Source organism: Callorhinus ursinus, unplaced genomic scaffold, assembly GCF_003265705.2.
Source record: "Callorhinus ursinus isolate GAN/ISIS: 27379988/994484 unplaced genomic scaffold, GSC_fseal_2.0 scaffold24, whole genome shotgun sequence".
NCBI classification, from domain to species: Eukaryota; Metazoa; Chordata; class Mammalia; order Carnivora; family Otariidae; genus Callorhinus; species Callorhinus ursinus.
In genome coordinates this window covers 9,349,159-9,368,054 of record NW_027397086.1, presented here as the reverse complement: position 1 = coordinate 9,368,054, position 18,896 = coordinate 9,349,159, and the positions used below count along the sequence as shown (strand labels likewise).

Genomic DNA, 18,896 nt, shown 5'->3' with positions numbered 1-18,896 from the left:
GCACATGCGGTCACTAACATTAGTAGACTAACGGAATGAAATATATAGACATAATGCATGGCACAAAGTAGGTGTTTGGTGAACATTGATTCTCTCCTGCTCCCCCACTGCTTGGGTCACCGACAGCATGCCACAAGCACCCACACAGGCCTATGTTCAAATTCAGGGTCTGTCTTTTATGTGCTGCCAGGTGACCTTGGCTCATTCCCTTCACTTCTGGGAGCCTCAGCTTCTACCTACCCTGCCCAGCTCTTGTGGGGTTTCAGTGGGCGAATACAGATGTAAGGGGCCGGGGCTGTGCCGGGCACACGAGGACACCTCAACATCTGAGCTTCTTTGTTTCTTGTCTCTAGGTGATCAGAGGGGCCAAGCCTGGCAGGTGAACCGTCTGATGCCCAGGAGGTCAGTCTCAGACTCTCCATGCATTGTAGTTGTTTCCAAAAACTGGGCAGTCTGGGGGGAGACAGGCCACTCTAACTCACCCACTGAAGGCAGCCCCCTTCCCTGTGCCCCATGTTTGCCCTCCAGTTAACTGGCTGCACCTTTGGGAATTTACAGAAGACCAGAGTCTGCAGCCTTGGGAGTGGGGATGCCCACTCACCAAGAGGATGGAGCCTGGTCCTCAAGGAGAGACCCCTCTGAGGAGTTCCTAGGAGCCAGCCTGTCACTGGGAAAGGGGATGGGAGGCAGATCGGTGTCAAAAACAAGATCGAGAAGTGGGTTTCAGCTTGACTCACATTAAGAATGTCACTCTAGAGCACAAATGAGAGAGAAGAGAAATGCTCTTTTATGCGGGAGTTTATTTTTATCACTTTGTCAGAGAGAAATTGCAGCCCCGAGGGCACTGGTGCTGCACAGAATTACCCAAAACATTAACATGCAAATTGCCTTCTTTAGAGAAGGTAATTTTATTAGTGCACGAAACGTTTCCTTCACTGTATTCACGCTCAGGAGAACTGCTGTCTGGGGGCCAGTTGGGGCCACCACAAATGGAGGATTAGGGGGAGTCCTGAACTTGGTTGGGGTTCTACTACCTGCTATACTTGGGATCACACCTACAGTGTTATAGCTGGTTACCGTGGGTGCACCCAGTGTAGACGGCAAGTGACTTGCTCGAGATCATTCAGCATGAGTGGCAGAAGAGGCAGAGCTGAGGTCACATGTCCTGTGTCTAGGTAACCGGGTGAGCGACAGGGAGTCATGAGGGTCTGGGAAGTGGCCGCTCTGAGAATAAGGAGCAATGACATGCTATCCATCTATTCGTTCTTTCATTTATTCACTCACGTACTCATCCTTTCAATAAACTTTCACTGTGCTAAGCCCTGGGTCCTAGATGTGAATCAAGCATGGGTTCAGCATCCACTGGGGCAGGTGGAGAGGGATACAGACATCTGCAAACACCATCAAGCAAGGGGAGGCCTTCTGGAGGGCTGTGCCAAGAATGGACAGAGCACAGGACTGAGCAGGACTGGCTGGCAGGGAAGCAGGGAGAGGGGCCTGGAGGCTCCGCAAAGGAGGGTCTCACATGTAGGCATCATCCAGACAGTCAAGGAAGGGAAGGGTATTGCAAGCGGGGAGACAAGCAGGAGCAGAGGCACGAATGGAAGCATGTTGGTCTGTCTCAGAGTAGCCCGTGCAGCTGCTGCTTGGGGTCTGTGGAAGAGGAGTGGAGCTGGGATGAGGGGCTGGGGTTGCAGGGGATGGCAAGGAGGCTGGCCAGGCCCATCTCAAAGGCTGAAGGGCTCAGATTTTCTCCTCAGGCGGCCAGCAGACCCCGAAGGGCAGGTTCAGAACAGAACCGCGTTCCCTTGAGACTTCGGGAGCGAGAGGGCTTCCTAAGGCCTGGAGTGCCAGAATGACAGAAGGTTGTATGAGGCTGTGCTTACATAAGGCTTCCTCCTCCCTTCACAGACGTGATCAGTGGGGAAGTGTGGGCAGAGACACCCACATGCTACCAAGAAGAAAGCACCTCAGTCATGTAAGGTCTTGCGGAACAGTTCAGGTGCACACCCTTTCCCACCCTGCGTTGGCTGGGAGGGGGAGGTGGGGGTGCGGCACGAGGAACTGCTCCCCCTGGCCCAGGAGCTGTCTTTTAGGGAAGCTGAAGGGAAGATGTGGCTATTTCAAGTAAGCAGAGAGCAACCGTGGAGATTCTGAATGGGCATGCTCTATCTCGGGCTTTCTCGACCTTGATACTTTCCAGATTTGGTGCTAAAAAATTCTTTGTTGTGGGGGAATCTGTTATATGTATTACAGAATGTTAAGAAGCATCCTTGGCCTCTACCCACTAGATGCCAATAGCAACTTCCCTTCTTCCCTAGTTGTGATAACCAAAAACGTCTCCAGACATGACCAAATGCCCTCAGGGGCATGGGGGGAAGTACAAAGTCAATCCTCCCATTGAGAACCACTGGTCTACCTAAACCTCAGGGTAGACTTACTGAAGGCTGACACACCTGACCACCAGAAGTCCCAAATCTCCCAGTGAGATGCAGGGCAGCCCACGGGCATGATGTCTGCCTTTTCCCCTCCCCCATGTGGCAAAGGATGGGGCGGAGTGTAGGTTTCATCACGTGCCGTGTATTGGCTATCTCAAAAATAAATGTGTAACTTAATTCCTAGAAAGATCTAGGAAAAAGAGCAAGGTAGTGAGGTAGAAAGCCAGTGGATGGCAGGTGGTTCTCCCATTAACTTACCAGGGTCTCAGAGTCCCTAGGATTCAGGGTCTCACCTGTGAAGCAAAGGCGTTGGAATAGGTGATCTCTCAGGAGTTTCTAGTTTTAAACACTATGATTCTATGGCAGTAAACACACATTGGAGGATGCTACCAGTGAATACTGAAGTTGGCCCCATGTGAGAGATGGTGGACTCTGGGCTGGATAAGGCTCTACCTTGGCTAACTTGGCCATTTTTTTTGGCTACAGACAAAGACTGGTCAGGTGGATCATGAGACTCTCATTTCACTCTCAGGTTAAATGACCAAGCCCAGATTTCACCAAGAATTCCATGGAAAATCTCTCAAAAGGCCTATATAGCAAACATTTCTGGAATGCTTGGGATTGGTAGTTTCTCAAACACCATTAGAATTAGAAGACAAAGAATTTTGGCTGTGCCACCCATTAGCTGGGTGACCCTGGGCACATTACTTAACCTCTCTGAGCCTCAGGTTTCTTCTCTGTAACCTGGAGTAGAAAGATTAACTCTCCAGATTGATGTGAAAGTGTAAAATGCATATAAAAGACTTCCAGCTTCAGCACTGACATATAAAGAGCTTGGAAGTCATCACTCCCATCCTCACAACAAGAAAACAGATGAGCAAACTGAAAACCAATGACTTTCCTTATATCTGTTAGAGAATTGAGGTCACAGGGCAAAGTGCTATCCCGAACACTGGACAGACATAGGAAAACAGAGAATGATAGTCAAGGTCAGCTTACTAGGAGCAGTCGCTGCTGGAGCCAGTAACCGGTAGGAATGCTTCATTGGTGATTGAGGAATTGTTGGAGGCTGAGTATGGGGCCCTGTCTTAAGGGTCCTCCACTTCTGTGGGTTTTACCCTCAGAGCCCCACTGGGTTCTCAAGGTGGTGATTGGAGAAAAATCCCACATGCTTCAGGCACGGGGTGTGTGTGGGGAAGTAACCTTTTTGAAACATACTCTAAGTGTTCTCCATAACGCAAGACTTCCCTCAAAGGAGACTAGATTACCAGAGGCTTATCTGACTTGAGGGAAGGGCAGTTAGACAACTCTAGCCGGTTTGGCCTTCCTCTCTCACATAAGGGTAGGGAAAAAAGGCCTAAGAAACACTTCTGAATGTCATAGTCCGGGGACTCAAGCCCACTAAGAAAGTGAGATTTAATCACAAGATTAGCAAAGGCTGTCTCTCCCCAGCACCTTACCACCATGTCAAAAGGGCTCCAATGTAACAACAGTGGATAACAATCGGACAGCTCCTCTGGTCAAGAAGGTCAAGGACCACAGGGGGAGAAAATAAAACAAAGGAAACTGAAGCCTCTGACACCTATAGCCACAGAAAACATTAAATAGAGCCCAGCTCCTAGCTGGGTTAATATAAAGCTTCACACTGAAAGCCTGATTACCTCAGTTCCTACTACCTGATCTACCACGTCTGGCTTTCAACAAATAATTACGAGACCTGCTAAAAGACAAGAAAAAAGAGATGTGTCTGTAGAGACAAAGCAAGCATCACAAGTAGACCCAGCTATGACACAATGTTAGAATCATGCAATGGAGAATTAAAAATAATGATGGTTAACATGTTAAGGGCTCTAATGGAGGAAGTGGACAACACTCTAGAACAGATGGGTAATGTAAGGAGAGAGATGGAAACCCTAAGAAAGAATTTAAAAAATGTTAGAAATAAAAAACACCATAACAGAAATGAAGAATGCCCCCAATGGACACATCTATAGACCAGACATAGCCAAGGAAAGAATCAATGAGCCTGAAGACATGTCAATCGAAATGTCACAAACTAAAATGCAAAGAGAAAGAATGAAGAAAAGGAGAATGTCCAGGAACGGTGTCTTTGATGACAGAGAAGAAATGGATATGTTTCTTGAAACATAAAACCTACCAGGACTAAATCATGATGAAACAGAATTTCTGAGCAGACCAAGTACTAGTAAAGAGATTGAATCAGTCATCAACATCCTCCCAACAAACAAAACTCTAGGGCCAGATGGCTTTACTGGTGAATTCTACCAAACATGTAAAGAATTTGTACCAATAATTGTTTTAAATGTGAATGGTTTAAATATGTCAATTAAAAGACAGAGATTGTTAGAGTAGATAAAAAACAAAACCCAACTCTATAACGTTTACAAGAAACCCCCTTTGAACATAAAGACATAGATAAAAAGTGAAGGGATAGAGAAAGATATGTCACTAACCAAAGAAAGTTGGAGCAGGTAAATTAATTTCAGATAAAGCAGGCTGCAGAACAAAGAAAATTATCAGGGATAAAGGTGGGCATTACATGATGATAAAGGGGTCAATTCTCCAAGAAGTCATAATGATCCTTAAAATGTATGTAGCTAAAAACAGAGTGTCAAAATATGTGAGGTAAAACAGATAGAATTGCAAGGGAATATAGATAAATCTACTATTAAATTGGAGATTTTAACACCTCTCTCTCAGTAATTGACAGATCCAGCAGGCAGAAAATTGGTAAGGATATAGTTGGATTGAACAGCACCATCAATCAACTGGATCTAATTGACATATAAAAAATACTTCATCTTACAAGAGTAGAATACACATTCTTTTCAGTTCACATGGAACATTCACCAAAGTAGACTACATTCTGGCCCATAAACACCTTGACGAATATAAAAGAATAGAAATCATGCAAAGTATGCTCTCAGACCACAATGGCATTAAACTGAAGATTAGTAACAGAAAGATAGTTGGAAAGTCCCTAAATATTTGAAGATAAACTAGCACATGTCTAAACAACATATGGTTCAAAAAGGAAGTATCAAGAGAAATTTTAAAATATTTTGAACTAAATGAAAATGAAAATAGAACTTACTGAATTCTGTAGGATGCAGTGAAAGCAGTGTTTAGAGGGAAATTTATAGTGTTGAATGCATATATTAGAGAAGATGAAAGATCTAGAATCAATCATCTAAGCTTCCACCTTAGGAAACTAGAAAAAGAAGAGCAAGTTAAACCCAAAGTAAGCAGATGAGAAGGAATAATAAAAATTAGAGCACAAATCAATGAAATTAAAACAGGAAATTAATAGAGAAAATCGATTAAACCAAAATTTAGTTCTGTGAAAAGATCAATGAAATTGATAAACCTCTAGCCAGGCTAACCAAGAAAAAAAGGAATAGATTACTAGACTACTAATTGGTAATTAACAATTACTAATATCAGAAATGAAAGAGGGATAATCACTACTGATCCAATGGACATTAAAAGGATAATAAAGGAGGGGCACCCAGGTAGCTCAGTCAGTTAAGTGTCCAACTCTTGATTTCAGCTCAGGTCAGGATCTCAGGGTTGTAAGATTGAACCCTGTGTTGGGCTCTGTGTGTGCTGCACTGGGTGTGGAGCCTGCTTAAAATTCTCTTTCTCTCTCTCTCCCTCCCTCTCTAAAAAAAAAAAAAAAAAAAAAAAAGGATAATAAAGGAATATTATTAATAACTCTCTGCCTACAAATTTGGTAACTTAGATGAAGTGGACCAGTTCACCAATTCCTTGAGAGACACAATCTACCATAACTCACACAAAGAGAAACAGATAATCTAAATAGGATTAAATCTATTAAAGAAATTGAATCAATAATTAATAACCTTTCAAAAAAGAAAGCAGTAGGCCCTAATGGTTTCACTGAATTCTACCAAACATTTAAGAAAGAAATTATACCAATTCTCTATAATCTCTTCCAGAATATAAAAGCAGAGGGAACATGTCCTAACTCATTTTATGAGACCAGCATTAACCTGATAACAGATAATGGCATTATTAGAAAGGAAAACTATAGAACAATAGTTCTCATGAACATGGATGCAAAAATCCTCAACAAAATTTAATAATGTATAAAAAGAATTGCACACCATTACCAACAGGATTTATTCCAGGTATGCAAGGCTGCTTCAATACTCAATAATCAATTAATGTAATCTATTACATCAATAAACTAAAGAAGAAAAATCATATGATCATATTGATAGATGCAGGGAAAACATTTGACAAAATCAAATACCCATTAATGTTAAAAAAACACAACACCCTCTAAACAAATTTTGTTCACTTGATAAAGAATATCTATTAAAAAAAAAAACCCACAGCTAACATCATACTTAATGGAGAGAAACTAGATGCTTTTCCCCTAAGATTGAGAACAAGGCAAGGATGTTCCCTCTCACCCCTCCCTTTCAGCATTGTACTGGGAGTCTTGGTTAATACAGTAAGACAAGAAAAGAAAAAGTATATAAAGTCAACACATTCCAAATTGAAATCCCAACAAGTTATTTTGTGGATATCTAAGTGAATCTAAAATTTATATGGGGGGGCACCTGGGTGGCTCATTTGGTTAAGTGTCCCACTCTTGATTTCGGCTCAGGTCATATCTCATGGTCCTGGAATCAAGTCGAGTTAGGCTCCCCGCTCAGTGGAGAGTCTGCTTCTCCCTCGCCCTCTGCCCCTAACCGCACCCCCCCCCCCGGCTCATGCTTTCTCTCTCTCTCAAATAAATAAATAAAATCTTGAATAAAAAACAACAACATGGTATTAGCAAAAGAACATACAAATTGATCAATGGAACAGAATAGAGAGTCCAGAAATAGACTCACACAAATGTAATCAACTAATCTTTGACAAAGGAGCAATGGCCATTCAACGGAAAAAAAACTAGTCATTTCAACAAATGGTGCTGGAATATTTGGACATCCATATCCACCCCCTCCAAAAAAATCCTGACACAGACTTTATACCTTTCACAAAAATTAACTCAAAATAAATCATAGACCTAAATGTAAAATACACAACTATAATAACTTCTAGAAGATAACATAGGAGAAAATCTAGGGGGCCTTGGATTTGGTTATGCATTTTGAGATACAACACCAAAAGCAAGATCCATGAAAGCAAAGAAAAAAAAAAAAACGACGTTAGGCTTTAATAAAATTAAGAACGGCTCTGTGAAAACACTGTTATGAAAATGAAAAGATAAGCCACATGCTGGGAGAAAACCCTTCCAAAAGACATATTTGATAAAGGACTTGTATCTAAAATATACAAAGAACTCTTAAAACTCAACAATATGGAAGAAAGCAACCCAATGGCCCAATTAAAATACAGGCAAATAATCCGGTCAAGAAATGGGCAGAAGACATGAACAGACATTTTTCCAAAGAAGACATCCGAATGGCTAACAGACACATGAAAAAGTGCTCAACATCGCTCGGCATCAGGGAAATCCAAATCAAAACCTCAATGAGATATCACCTCACACCAGTCAAAATGGCTAAAATTAACAAGTCAGGAAAAGACAGATATTGGCGAGGATGCAGAGAAAGGGAAACCCTCCTACACTCTTGGTGGGAATGCAAGCTGATGCAGCCGCTCTGGAAAACAGTATGGAGGTTCCTCAAAAAGTTGAAAATAGAGCTACCCTACGATCCAGCAATTGCACTACTGGGTATTTACCCCAAAGATACAAATGTAGTGATCCGGAGGGGTACGTGTACCCCAATGTTTATAGCAGCAATGTCCACAATAGTCAAACTGTGGAAAGAGCCAAGATGTCCATCAACAGATGAATGGATAAAGAAGATGTGGTATATATATACAATGGAATATTATGCAGCCATCAAAAAACCCGAAATCTTGCCATTTGCAACAACGTGGATGGAACTAGAGGGTATTATACTAAGCGAAATAAGTCAATCAGAGAAAGACAAGTATCATATGATCTCACAGATATGAGGAATTCTTAATCTCAGGAAACAAACTGAGGGTTGCTGGAGTGGTGGGGGGGTGGGAGGGATGGGGTGGCCTGGTGATGGGTATTAAGGAGGGCACGTACTGCATGGAGCACTGGGTGTTATACGCAAACAATGAATCATGGAACACTACATCAAAAATGTAGTTTTTGTAATGTAATGTTTGTTTTGTAACATAATGATGTAATGTATGGTGATTAACATAACATAATAAAATTAAATTAAATTAAAAAAATAAAATACAGGAAAAGATCTGAATGGACATGTCACCAAAGAAGATATATAGATAGCAAATAAGCAAATGGAAAGACACTCAATATCTTATGTCTTTAGGGGAATGCAAATGAAAACAATGAAATACCACTACCCTCCTATTACAATGGCGAAATCCAAAACCTGACAATACTAAATGCTAACAAAGAAGTCTCATTCATTGCTGGTGGAAACGTGAAAGGGTACAGCCACTTTGAAAGACAGTTTGGCAGTTTCTTACAAAGCTAAACATGGTCTTACTATATGAGTGAGCAATCACATTCCTAGGTATTTGCCCAACTGTGTTGAAAACGTATGTCCACATAAAGCCTGCACACAAATGTTTATAATAGTTTTATTCATAATTGCCAAAATTTGGAAGCAACCAAGATATTCTTCAATAGGTGAATGGATTGACAAGCTGTGGTATAACCATTCAGTGGACTATTACTCAGAAATATAAAGAACTGAGCAATCGAGTCACAAAAAGACACAGAAGTCCCTTAAATGCATATTGCTAAGTGAAAGAAGCCAGTCTGAAAAGGCAGCCATGGTATAATTCCAACCATGTGACATTCAGGAAAAGGCAAAGCTATGGAGACAGTAAAAAGGTTGCCAGGGGTTCAGGGTGAGGGAGGATGAATAGATGGGGCACCGGGGATTTTTAGGGCAGTGAGAATATTCTGTATGGTCCTATAATGTTGGGGAAATTACATTATGCACTTGTCAAAACACATAGAATGCACAACACAGCATCAACTTTAATGTAAACTATGGGCTTTAATAATATATTAATATTTATTTGCTAACAAATATACAGTCATACAAAATATTATAGTGGACAATGTGAGGGGATATATGGGAATTTTCAGTACTATCTGCTCAATTTTTCTGTAAATTTTTTGTACTAGCTGGGCACCACTGGAGGTGGCCCCTAACCCGGCTAGTCTTCATTTCCTCAACTCTAAGCAGCAGGGCTGTGGGGAGCTTCCCTGCCATATTTGTGACAGTAAAGTATATGTGAACATTTATAGGACTCTCCCCTGGCAGGAGGGGGAGCAGATGGGGGATGCCTGGGGGAGGAGTCCCCTAGATGTGTCTGTCATGGCCAACGTCTCCCTGAGCTAAGACTAGGGACCAAACACAGCTCTGCCCAACCCTTAGGGATGCCTTGGTCCCTAAATCAGGTTCTTGGGCCTGGGGACATTTGGGGATCGGCAGGCTCCTTCCATCTGCACGTGGCTGTGACTGTTGTCACTTCCCAGGCAGCACAAGGTGGAGGCTCAGGACAGGGTTCCTGCTCTGCCCCCCGAATCCCTCTTTACCCAAGCTTCAGTTTCCTCCTCCAAGAATGGGTTCATGGGACTACGACCCAGCTCACCAGGAATCTGAGCGTTCAGTGAACAAGTGAACTGGGAGAGTCCTTTGTAATCTGCAAAGTGCACACGAACATCAGGAACCAGGACAGTGCTTCAAACCAACCAACCAACCAGCCAACCCACCCACCCACCAATAAACCAACAAGGGCTGTTTGAATCAGGCATGTACTTCCTCACTTAAGTCCTTACAACAACCCAAGGTAGATGTCATCAGCCCCGTTTTAAAGGAAACTGAGGCTCCCAGAGCTGAAGTGCCCCCTCAAAGAGCTGCCAGCTGGGGGGGCGGGGTGCCGGGATTGGACTGTAGTCCACATGACTCGGCTGCTCCCACTTTCCCGACAACCTCCGTCCTGCTACGGCTGTGCCTGCGAGATCCACAGTGGTAAGCACCAGGCACAAGTAAGGGCGGGGGGGCTGCATACAACGTCATTCCGCTTTTCCCTTTTTGTGACTTTTGGGTGTAGGGGGGTCAGGCCAGCTAAATGGACAGAGATCCTGTTCCCTTCACCCTGGAGGTGACAATGGAGAGGATGATGAACAGGTGCCCACGACACAGCGGCTCCTGGCGCCCCTCACGAAGGGGAGAAGTGATTCCAGAACACGCAGCCCATGAGGTGGCAGGCCCTCGAGCGTCAGTCGGAGGGCGAGGGTGAGCTGGTATTTCTGTCGGCTCACTTCCCTTTATTAAGGATAATTCAGAGGCCGACTATTTTGTAAGCGTGTAGGGCACACGTCCAGAGAAGCCCATCTGACTTCGAGATAATTTCAAGGCTGAAGAATGTCGCTTGTGCCAGACATGTCGCAAGAGGCACTGCATGAAACCTGCCGAGTTATCGGCGGCCTCCCATATCTCAGAGGGAGGGGGCCGTCCATGTATATGTATAAGTGAGGCTTTGCTAAACATTACAAGTAAAAATACTTTTAAATATTTCAGTACATCGTTAACCAAATACATTTTAGTTGGGGCTCATTCCAGCTGATGAAAGTATAGGAGGCAGATGATTTGCATAAGTCGACTGAGGAAATTTGGTGAGAGACAGTCATAAGACTCAGACACCCACAGGCGCCGTGGATCGTCAGGGTCTGATCCTAGCTCACTTGACACGTTTGCAGAGCACCTACTCTGTGCCGGGCACAGCACTCGGCTTCACAGAAGTTAGTCTAGCTTAAGGGGCAGATGTCACACTCACTCCACAGCATTTAATTGGCTGGTCCCGGAGCGCCGAGCATGAGCAGGTGCAGGGAAGCATTTCCTGAGAGAGGGGTGCAGCAAGAGCCCCACATGCAATTGCAGCAGCGGCAGCCCCTTCCAGAGCCGTGCCTATGGCCGCCCCGGCTCTGAGCACCTCGTGTGCTCTATCTCACTTCGTCCAGGGCACTGTTTTTATGAGCTGGGCACCATCATTATCTCCACTTTGCAGAGGATGGACATGAGGCTCCGAGGGAGTTATGTAACTTGCAGAGGTGACACCGCTAGCAAGTTACGGAGCCCGGATTCGGGTTCGAGGCCAGGTTTGCTGGATCCCAGAGCCTGTGGCTTTGGTTATACTGCCAGTCAAACTAAGGCAGTCCCAGGAAGGGGACCCATGTAGCTCAGGCATTTGTCAGGCAGCAGAAGAAATGCAGGATGTATCAGGCATTAAAGGATGCCACTCGTAGATTTCCCTCTGCAAGCAAGGTGTGTGTACGTGTGCTTGCTTGAATGGGTGGACGGGGGTGGTGGGAAAGACTCTTCAATCCATGTTTTCTTGCTTTGCAATCAAGTTTCCATTGATTACTGGGAGGGACTCCAGATGTCCGTTGTGTGTTAGATGGACAAGATGTCCAGGTGCTGGGCTCAAATGTTCCCTTGCCAGCGAAATGTTTGCCTCTCATAGATGATGCAGTAATACTACCTTTTATTGCCTAATCTTGATGCTGTCCTCGTCTCTAGCACAGAGAAGTGAAATTTCCACTCTGGGAAGAGTTGAGAGCAAAGTCTCAATGATAAGAAGGCGCTCGTGAGTGCAATTTACATGAAATGACTGCATCTTCACTGACAAATTTGTTCCTTCATTTGATTCTGGGCAACAACAGGGCTACCAGACCTCAGTTTTGCTGAGAAGACCCACATTTAGATTTCTGTTCTGCTAGAAATTCTGGAATTGCAAATTGAAATCTTTATGTATGTATGTATGTATGTATGTATTTTAGTGCCGATTACACTGGCCGGCCCGGGAGAGTGAGATTGCATTTTACTAAATTCCATCAAGCTCCTAAGTAGTCGCTGACATTCCAACAGAGAGGAAGCACAGGACTATCTAGGGACTGATGAGCACAGGATCCAGATGAGGGTTCTGTGGGTGGAAAGAGGCGGGGAATGGGCTGGTGTTGGGGGAGAGCCACGTGCTGGATGTGGGTTATTGTTAAGTCCTAGCTTTTGTTTTGGGTGGTGAGTCGTGGATGCTTATTACATTATTAAAAATTACTAATTTAAAAAGCTGACTAAATAAAAGCAGGTTATGCATGGACCAGGATGGAAGGCTCTCATGAACCAAGGATTATGGTTAATCCAATTCTATGCACTTGAGCTCCGGGAAAAAAAACCAAAACATTGAAAACAAGGCTGTTTAAAAGGATGGTCTGAGTGGCGCCTGGGTGGCTCAGTCGTTAAGCATCTGCCTTCGGCTCAGGTCATGATCTCACGGTCCGGAGAGCCTGCTTCTCCCTCTCCCACTCCCCCTGCTGTGTTCCTCTCTCGCTGTGTCTCTCTCTGTCAAATAAATAAAATCTTAAAAATAAATAAATAAATAAATAAATAAATAAATAAATAAATAAATAAAAGGATGGTCTGAGATTTAGATTTCATGATGTGCATTCTTTTTTTTTAAATACTAGTTTTGATTTTTTCTTTCTCACTAATCTTTCTGAACACCATTTTTCTTCTTCCATTTCAATAGTAGGGTCTCCCCATGCAGGTTACATAAAGGGTTCATTAAGGTCTCAGATATCAGGAATCGGGTTAACCCTTTTGGTGGGTGCCGAAGTCTCACGAGGGCAGAAGGGCGGTCTGGGCTCGCTTCCAGAAAGGAGACCTTGCCCGAGCAGTTGGACACAGTTGGTGCTGGGTGTGGGGTGATGCTCTTAGCCAAACGGGCTGGTGTTTTCTGCCAGATGTTACGGAGAGAGAAGGGAGACTCTGTTGGTGAGACCAGCTCTACTATAAGTCATGGCTCTCACACTCAGAACATCCTATTTTGGGGAGGCAGGACAGTTTTTTATTGCTATTTGTCTGCTCATCAAACATTCACTGGGCACTGAGCATGACGCTGTCGCACGCTCTCGGCCCCGTGCTAGCCTTCAGCGGTACAGAACTTGTAGAGAGTGCCTTTTCTGGGTTGCACACCATGCTAAGGCTTTGTATATGTTCTTTTTCTTTATCTTCACAGCACCCCCACTTTGTTGCTTCCCTGACTGGGGCTCTGGCCGCACCCTATGACAACTGTCAACTGCGTGTCCTTTTCATTTGTGTGGCGGGAGACACTGGGTGTAATGAAAAGGCAAAGGACTCTGAATGCAGACTGCCTTTGGTTCAAATCCCAGGGTCCCCACTGACATACTTGGCACACCTGTTTAAATTCAGCTCTTGAAGCCTCGGGCTTCTCATCTGTCAAATGGGAGAAAAACTCTTATCTCACAGGGCTATGTGGGATAATTCATAATAAGCATTTTGTCTTTCTGTCACATAGTAAATGTTCAGTAAATGGTCTCTATTACTTTTTTTTCTCAAGAGTGGGATCTGTAGGGCACGTTCTGCGTGGAGCACTGGGTGTTTTGCACAAACAATGAATCATGGAACACTACATCAAAAACTAATGATGTAATGTATGGTGATTAACATAACAATAAAAAATTTAAAAGAAAAACAAACAAACAAAAAAGAGTGGGATCTGTAAATAATTTCTATTCCCAGCAGCCCAACACCTGCTAACATGTTCATTATCTGTTTGGTGAATGAGTGCCCTTTGAGAATGAGAACCCAGTTATACCACTCTTCTGACCCACTTTCTTGTCAGCCCCGCGGCAGCTCCAGGACAGGTGAAGCTGCCCCCTCGGACCTGGCTTCCACACCTCTGGCCAGGACTTAGTTGTAACGGAGGACAGGAGAATCCTTTGGCTCAGCACCATGGAGGGAAGGAAGGAGGACTCTCTGGTCTTTCTGCTGACACTTGCCCAAAGGTAGAACGACCACTCAACAACAAATGTCTTCTTGTGCTATTCCGGAGCTTTGAATGCTCCTAAGAATGTGGCTGACTTCAGAAGCTCCTTCTCCTCAAGAATCAGGGTGTCAGACCAGCCTTCTCCGGAAGCAAGGACTGGGCCCCAGCTTTGCCAGCAGCCAGACAGCAGTGACCCCTGAGACTGTGGGCACAGACAGGCTTCTCATCCCCGGCTGTAATGCCCAGTCCCCACTATCTGTACCCCTCCCCTGCCCCCGAGGCTGTGATTTCCTTTCAGGAGCCACGGAAACAGGAGTTAAAGCTCTAAGGATGACGTCAGGGGAGACAGGAGCTCATGCCGGCAACTAACCTCCCGCTCCAGTTCCATCTTCCCAGAGGCCCTGCGCTCTATGAGTTGACTTTTCACCTCCCTGCCTCATGAGCCCCGCCCCTCCCCAGTCATTCAAATGAACACCACTGCTTGGGGGGGCCCTGGATGGGGGACAGCATCCTGGGCCAGGAGGCAGGAGGCTTGACTTCAAATGGGGGCTCTGCTACTCACTTGCTGTGGGATTTTAGACAAGTCACTTGCTCTTGGAACCTCAGGATGCTCATCTGTAAAATGGGATACAATTATCCACCTTGGAGGTCTGGTGTGGGAACTGCAAGGAGATAATGCACATGGGAGGGAATCTCGAAATCACAGTCACTGCTAAGGATTCATTACCGAGGCATGGCAACAGGCCTGGGAGATCCCAGCCCCAGATTCGCCTGTCAGTAGATGCTAAAAATAAGTATTATTCTCATCTCTTTAGCTTGGTCAGCAGAACGGAGAGATCCTGGCAGACCCCAGAAAACCTCACCCGAGCCTGTGCTGTGGACAGCCCCTGTGGATTCCGCTTACAGAGAGCAATTTAAGAGGCAAACAAAACATGAAAAGCTATTCAGAATTAACAATGGGCCAGATGGTAATGCTAGTTTGAAGGAATAAAACATGATAAATAGCTTCCTGCTGCTACTCCTGATCAATTTCAATATTTAATAATTCCACTGCCACCCCCACCCCCTCTTCTGGCCCCCTCCACAGGATCCTGCGGTGACTCCCTGCGTTCAACTCACAGAGCAAACACTTCTTCACTTTCTGAAGGCGTCAGCAAAAAGCACCCGCTCAACTGTCATGTGAGCGCTCTCCGTCCTCGGGATGATCATTAATCTGCCTGATTCTGAAGACGCTCCATCTCAAGCCTCTCCTGGTTGCCAGGGAAGGCTGTGAGGGCGCTCCACCCACCGAGACATGGTGGAACTCACCTTGTTGATTCAGTGCCTACTGGTATTCCCTGAGTTTTGCTTTTGAATTCAAGAAAGGAGAGCAGTAGGGAGCTTGGTGGTCATCCTACTCTGGGACCAACTGGTAGGATCAAGCAGCCCAGAAGGGAAACAGTGGGGGTGGGCCATGCCCACCACCTGTGCTGTTGAGCCTCAGCCTCCTCTCTGCAATGGAGGCGATTCTACCTCCTTCCAGAATTCCGGCCAGGGCTGTGCACATGAAGCACCCGGCAGAGTGCTTACGCAAAGGACTCGCCCAACCACTGGCAGCCGGTAGCATCATTATTAAAAGGTGATGATCTCTGCGGTCAAAAGCTGTAGCCCATGGGATGTGGCAGGGAGCAACCCACGCTCACACAGACCCACCCCCGGAATTCTCCCCAAGCAGCGCCCACTAATAAGATGAGCTGCTTTGTACCGCCAGCAAGGGCTGCACCTTCCTATCCATGGACACCGAGACTGCCGAGCACCCCTGGCAGGCAGGGACTGTTGGCCCCATTTACGGAAGAGGAAGTAGAGACAGGAGGCAGAATGGTCTTCCAAGCTTACACGGGGAGAAAATGGCACAGTCAATTGTAATCTGGCTCTCCCAAAATCTGATTTCTTGTCCTTTCTGCCAAACCACAGGAGAAAGCTGCTCCCTGAGGTGCCCCCTCCGCCCGGCATCCCTTTTGCATGGAGGCAGCCCAGGGGAGGGAAGCCTGGGTGCCTGGTCACCCGAGCTACAACTTACCATCTGTGAAATGCAAACACTGATACTTAGTGCACTGGTTCATGGGGACATTTAATGAAGGACTATGCATGGAAGCACGGTGTAATTTTATGATGAGCTATACAAATGTCAGGTATGGTTATTATGCCTTTTTGGAAAAACACACTGTGTGAGGAAGAAGATCAGAAACACAGTCACCCCAAGGTGGATCCTTCTAACGGAATCCTTCACCCTCCCTTGATCTAGAGGATCAAGAGCAAACTCTTTTATGTGGATTCAAGGCCTCGATGGCTCTTGCAACCCCATCTCTGCCCCTTCTCCCTTCCCTTCCTGCTCCAGCCCCTCCAAGCTTCTTGGGGTTACCTAAGCCTTCCGCATGTGTCCATATCTCGGCCAGATCACACCTGCCGGAGGGGTCCATGCTGCCCTGTTCACTGGCTGACCCCACTCACCCTTCTCCAAGAAGTCTTCCTTGGGTCTCCCTCGACAGGAGCTCCTCCGCTGGGCTCCCAATAACCCCTCAGCACCCCTCCCCAAGCCAGCGCTGGGCTCTCCTCTGCCTCCCTGCTCTACAGCGAGTGAGAGCCAAGTGCTACTCGTTCCCATCTGTCCAGGGCCTGGCCCAGCACACACTAGTACAAGTGTGCTGAGAGATGAACACGTGAACGGCCTTAAGCAGAAACAAGAGATTCTAATGGTGGAACTCGAATTTGGGGGGGTGGGGCACAGCCTTGGTAGTGGAATTCAGGAGAGTGCCCCTGGATTCAAATTCAGCTCAACCCTTCCAGCAGTGTCTAGAGCTGACAGGATAACCTCCTCTTTCCCCAACCTTGACCCTGAACAAGAAGGAACCAAAAGGGTGCCGCCCACCCATCTGGACTCCCACTAGACATGGTGGAGGCCAGGAATCAGGTACCTACCTGAGTCCCGCTGGTCCAGGGTCATGGAGTTCCACCTCCTTGTGATGTCAATATAGAGGATGTCCACAGCCGCCATGGACAAGCTGCTGCTGCTGAGCTTGCAGTTCCTGCCAAAGATGAGAGGGGACATATTACTGCTAGATGGAGCATGCCCTCTTCTGGTTTGCCTCCACGTCTTTGCCAGGGCTGGGTCCCCTGCCTGGAAGGCCCTCCCTTCCCATAGCTGGAACTAGTGATGGGCATACGGCAGGGGCAGTGGGAGAGAAGGCCGAAAATGTAAGTTAAGGTTAGATCATGGTGGGTTTCTGTCATTTGGTCAATTCTAAAGGGCTGTAAAGAGCAAGGACTTGAGCATGGCATGTCTCGTGTTGAATCTGGTACTGCCACTTCGAAGCTGATGGCCCTGGTGAATCCATGTCCCCTTCCTGAGCCTCAGGCTCCTCCCTTATAAAGCAGTCACTGTGTTTTGGCCTGTTCTAACACCTACCAATGGAGGTCTCTGCCTGCTCTGAGGGGGAAATGAGAATCCCATGTTTCAGAAATACACCCTATGCATGTCTTCACCTCCACATCCATTAGTCTCTAGGAGGAGAAAGAAAAGCTGGACCTGGGTGCTCTGCTCTCTTACCAGTGTCCGTCGGCTGACAATGGCACACTCAGGGGACCCCATGATGGGTCCCAACGGACCCAATCGATGTCACTGGTTGAGACAGAAATATTGCTGCTATCCAGAAGTGATTCTCCGCTGGAATGCTCACCAGATGAGTCCCTGGGCCCAAACCTACAGACAGGGGTTTGAGGCTTCCGCATTTCTCCCATCTAAATCTGTCCCCCGAGATTTCACATGGGCCCCGAACAGCCACGGTGAGCCCGAGACTCCCAGCGCAGATGAGCGCCCCTGGCCCACACCCCTTTGCATGGGCTGAGGCACACTGCTGCGGGACCCCTCCACGCTGACTTTGGGGGAGTCATCTGGAAATGGCAGGGGCGGGGACGGGCTGGCCTCAGAGTTTCAGAGGTTCCCCTGGTTTATTTCCTCCGGTGCAGAGAGGCCAAGATAGCCAGGTTTTCAGCCCCACATCAGCTCCCTGTTTGAGCACAGAGGCGTGTTTGCAATCCTCCTCCTCCCCTCTTGGTTTTGTTTCATTTTGTTTCTTGTTTTTTTGTGTTTTTTGGGTCTGGAGATGTGGGGAGGCAGTCTGGCACACTGAAAAGAACGTGATTTGGGCATCAGACAGACTAGGATTGAAATGCTGGCTCTGCTGCTTTTTCTAGCTCTGCGGCTGTGAGCGTTTTCTCAAACCTTCAGTGCCTTTATTTGCTGATACCTAAGAAGAAGAGAAGAATGCCCGCCCACGTGGCGGGGGTGAAGATGAGATGAGGCAGTGCATGCCAAGGACCCAGCATGGTGCCTGGCACCCAGGGGGCCCACAGTTGTTGGTTCTCCTCCCGATCTCTCGCCCCTTTCCCATTTCCTCTTCCAGAGCTAGAAAGTGGGAACTTCAGAGGCTGCTTGGGGCTGAACTTTCAGCAAGTGGCCCTGTCCATTCTGGAGAAATGGCGCTCACCAGTCAGACTGTCTGGGTACGAGAGCCCGGGCTCTCTGTCCAGACTAAAGGTAGCCCTTGGCTT

At 46.3% G+C, this 18,896-nt stretch overlaps 1 protein-coding gene across 7 annotated transcripts in view; it reads right to left on the bottom strand.

Annotated features, from left to right (window-relative positions):
* TTLL11 (tubulin tyrosine ligase like 11) overlaps positions 1-18,896 on the bottom strand; it is a 229,090-nt gene that overhangs the window by 19,382 nt on the left and 190,812 nt on the right. For all 7 annotated transcript variants that reach the window (XM_073905788.1, XM_025888472.2, XM_073905791.1 and 4 more), the window contains one exon: positions 17,265-17,371. In XM_073905788.1, coding sequence (XP_073761889.1) covers positions 17,265-17,371 — 107 coding nt within the window. The remainder of the gene's footprint in view (positions 1-17,264; positions 17,372-18,896) is intronic.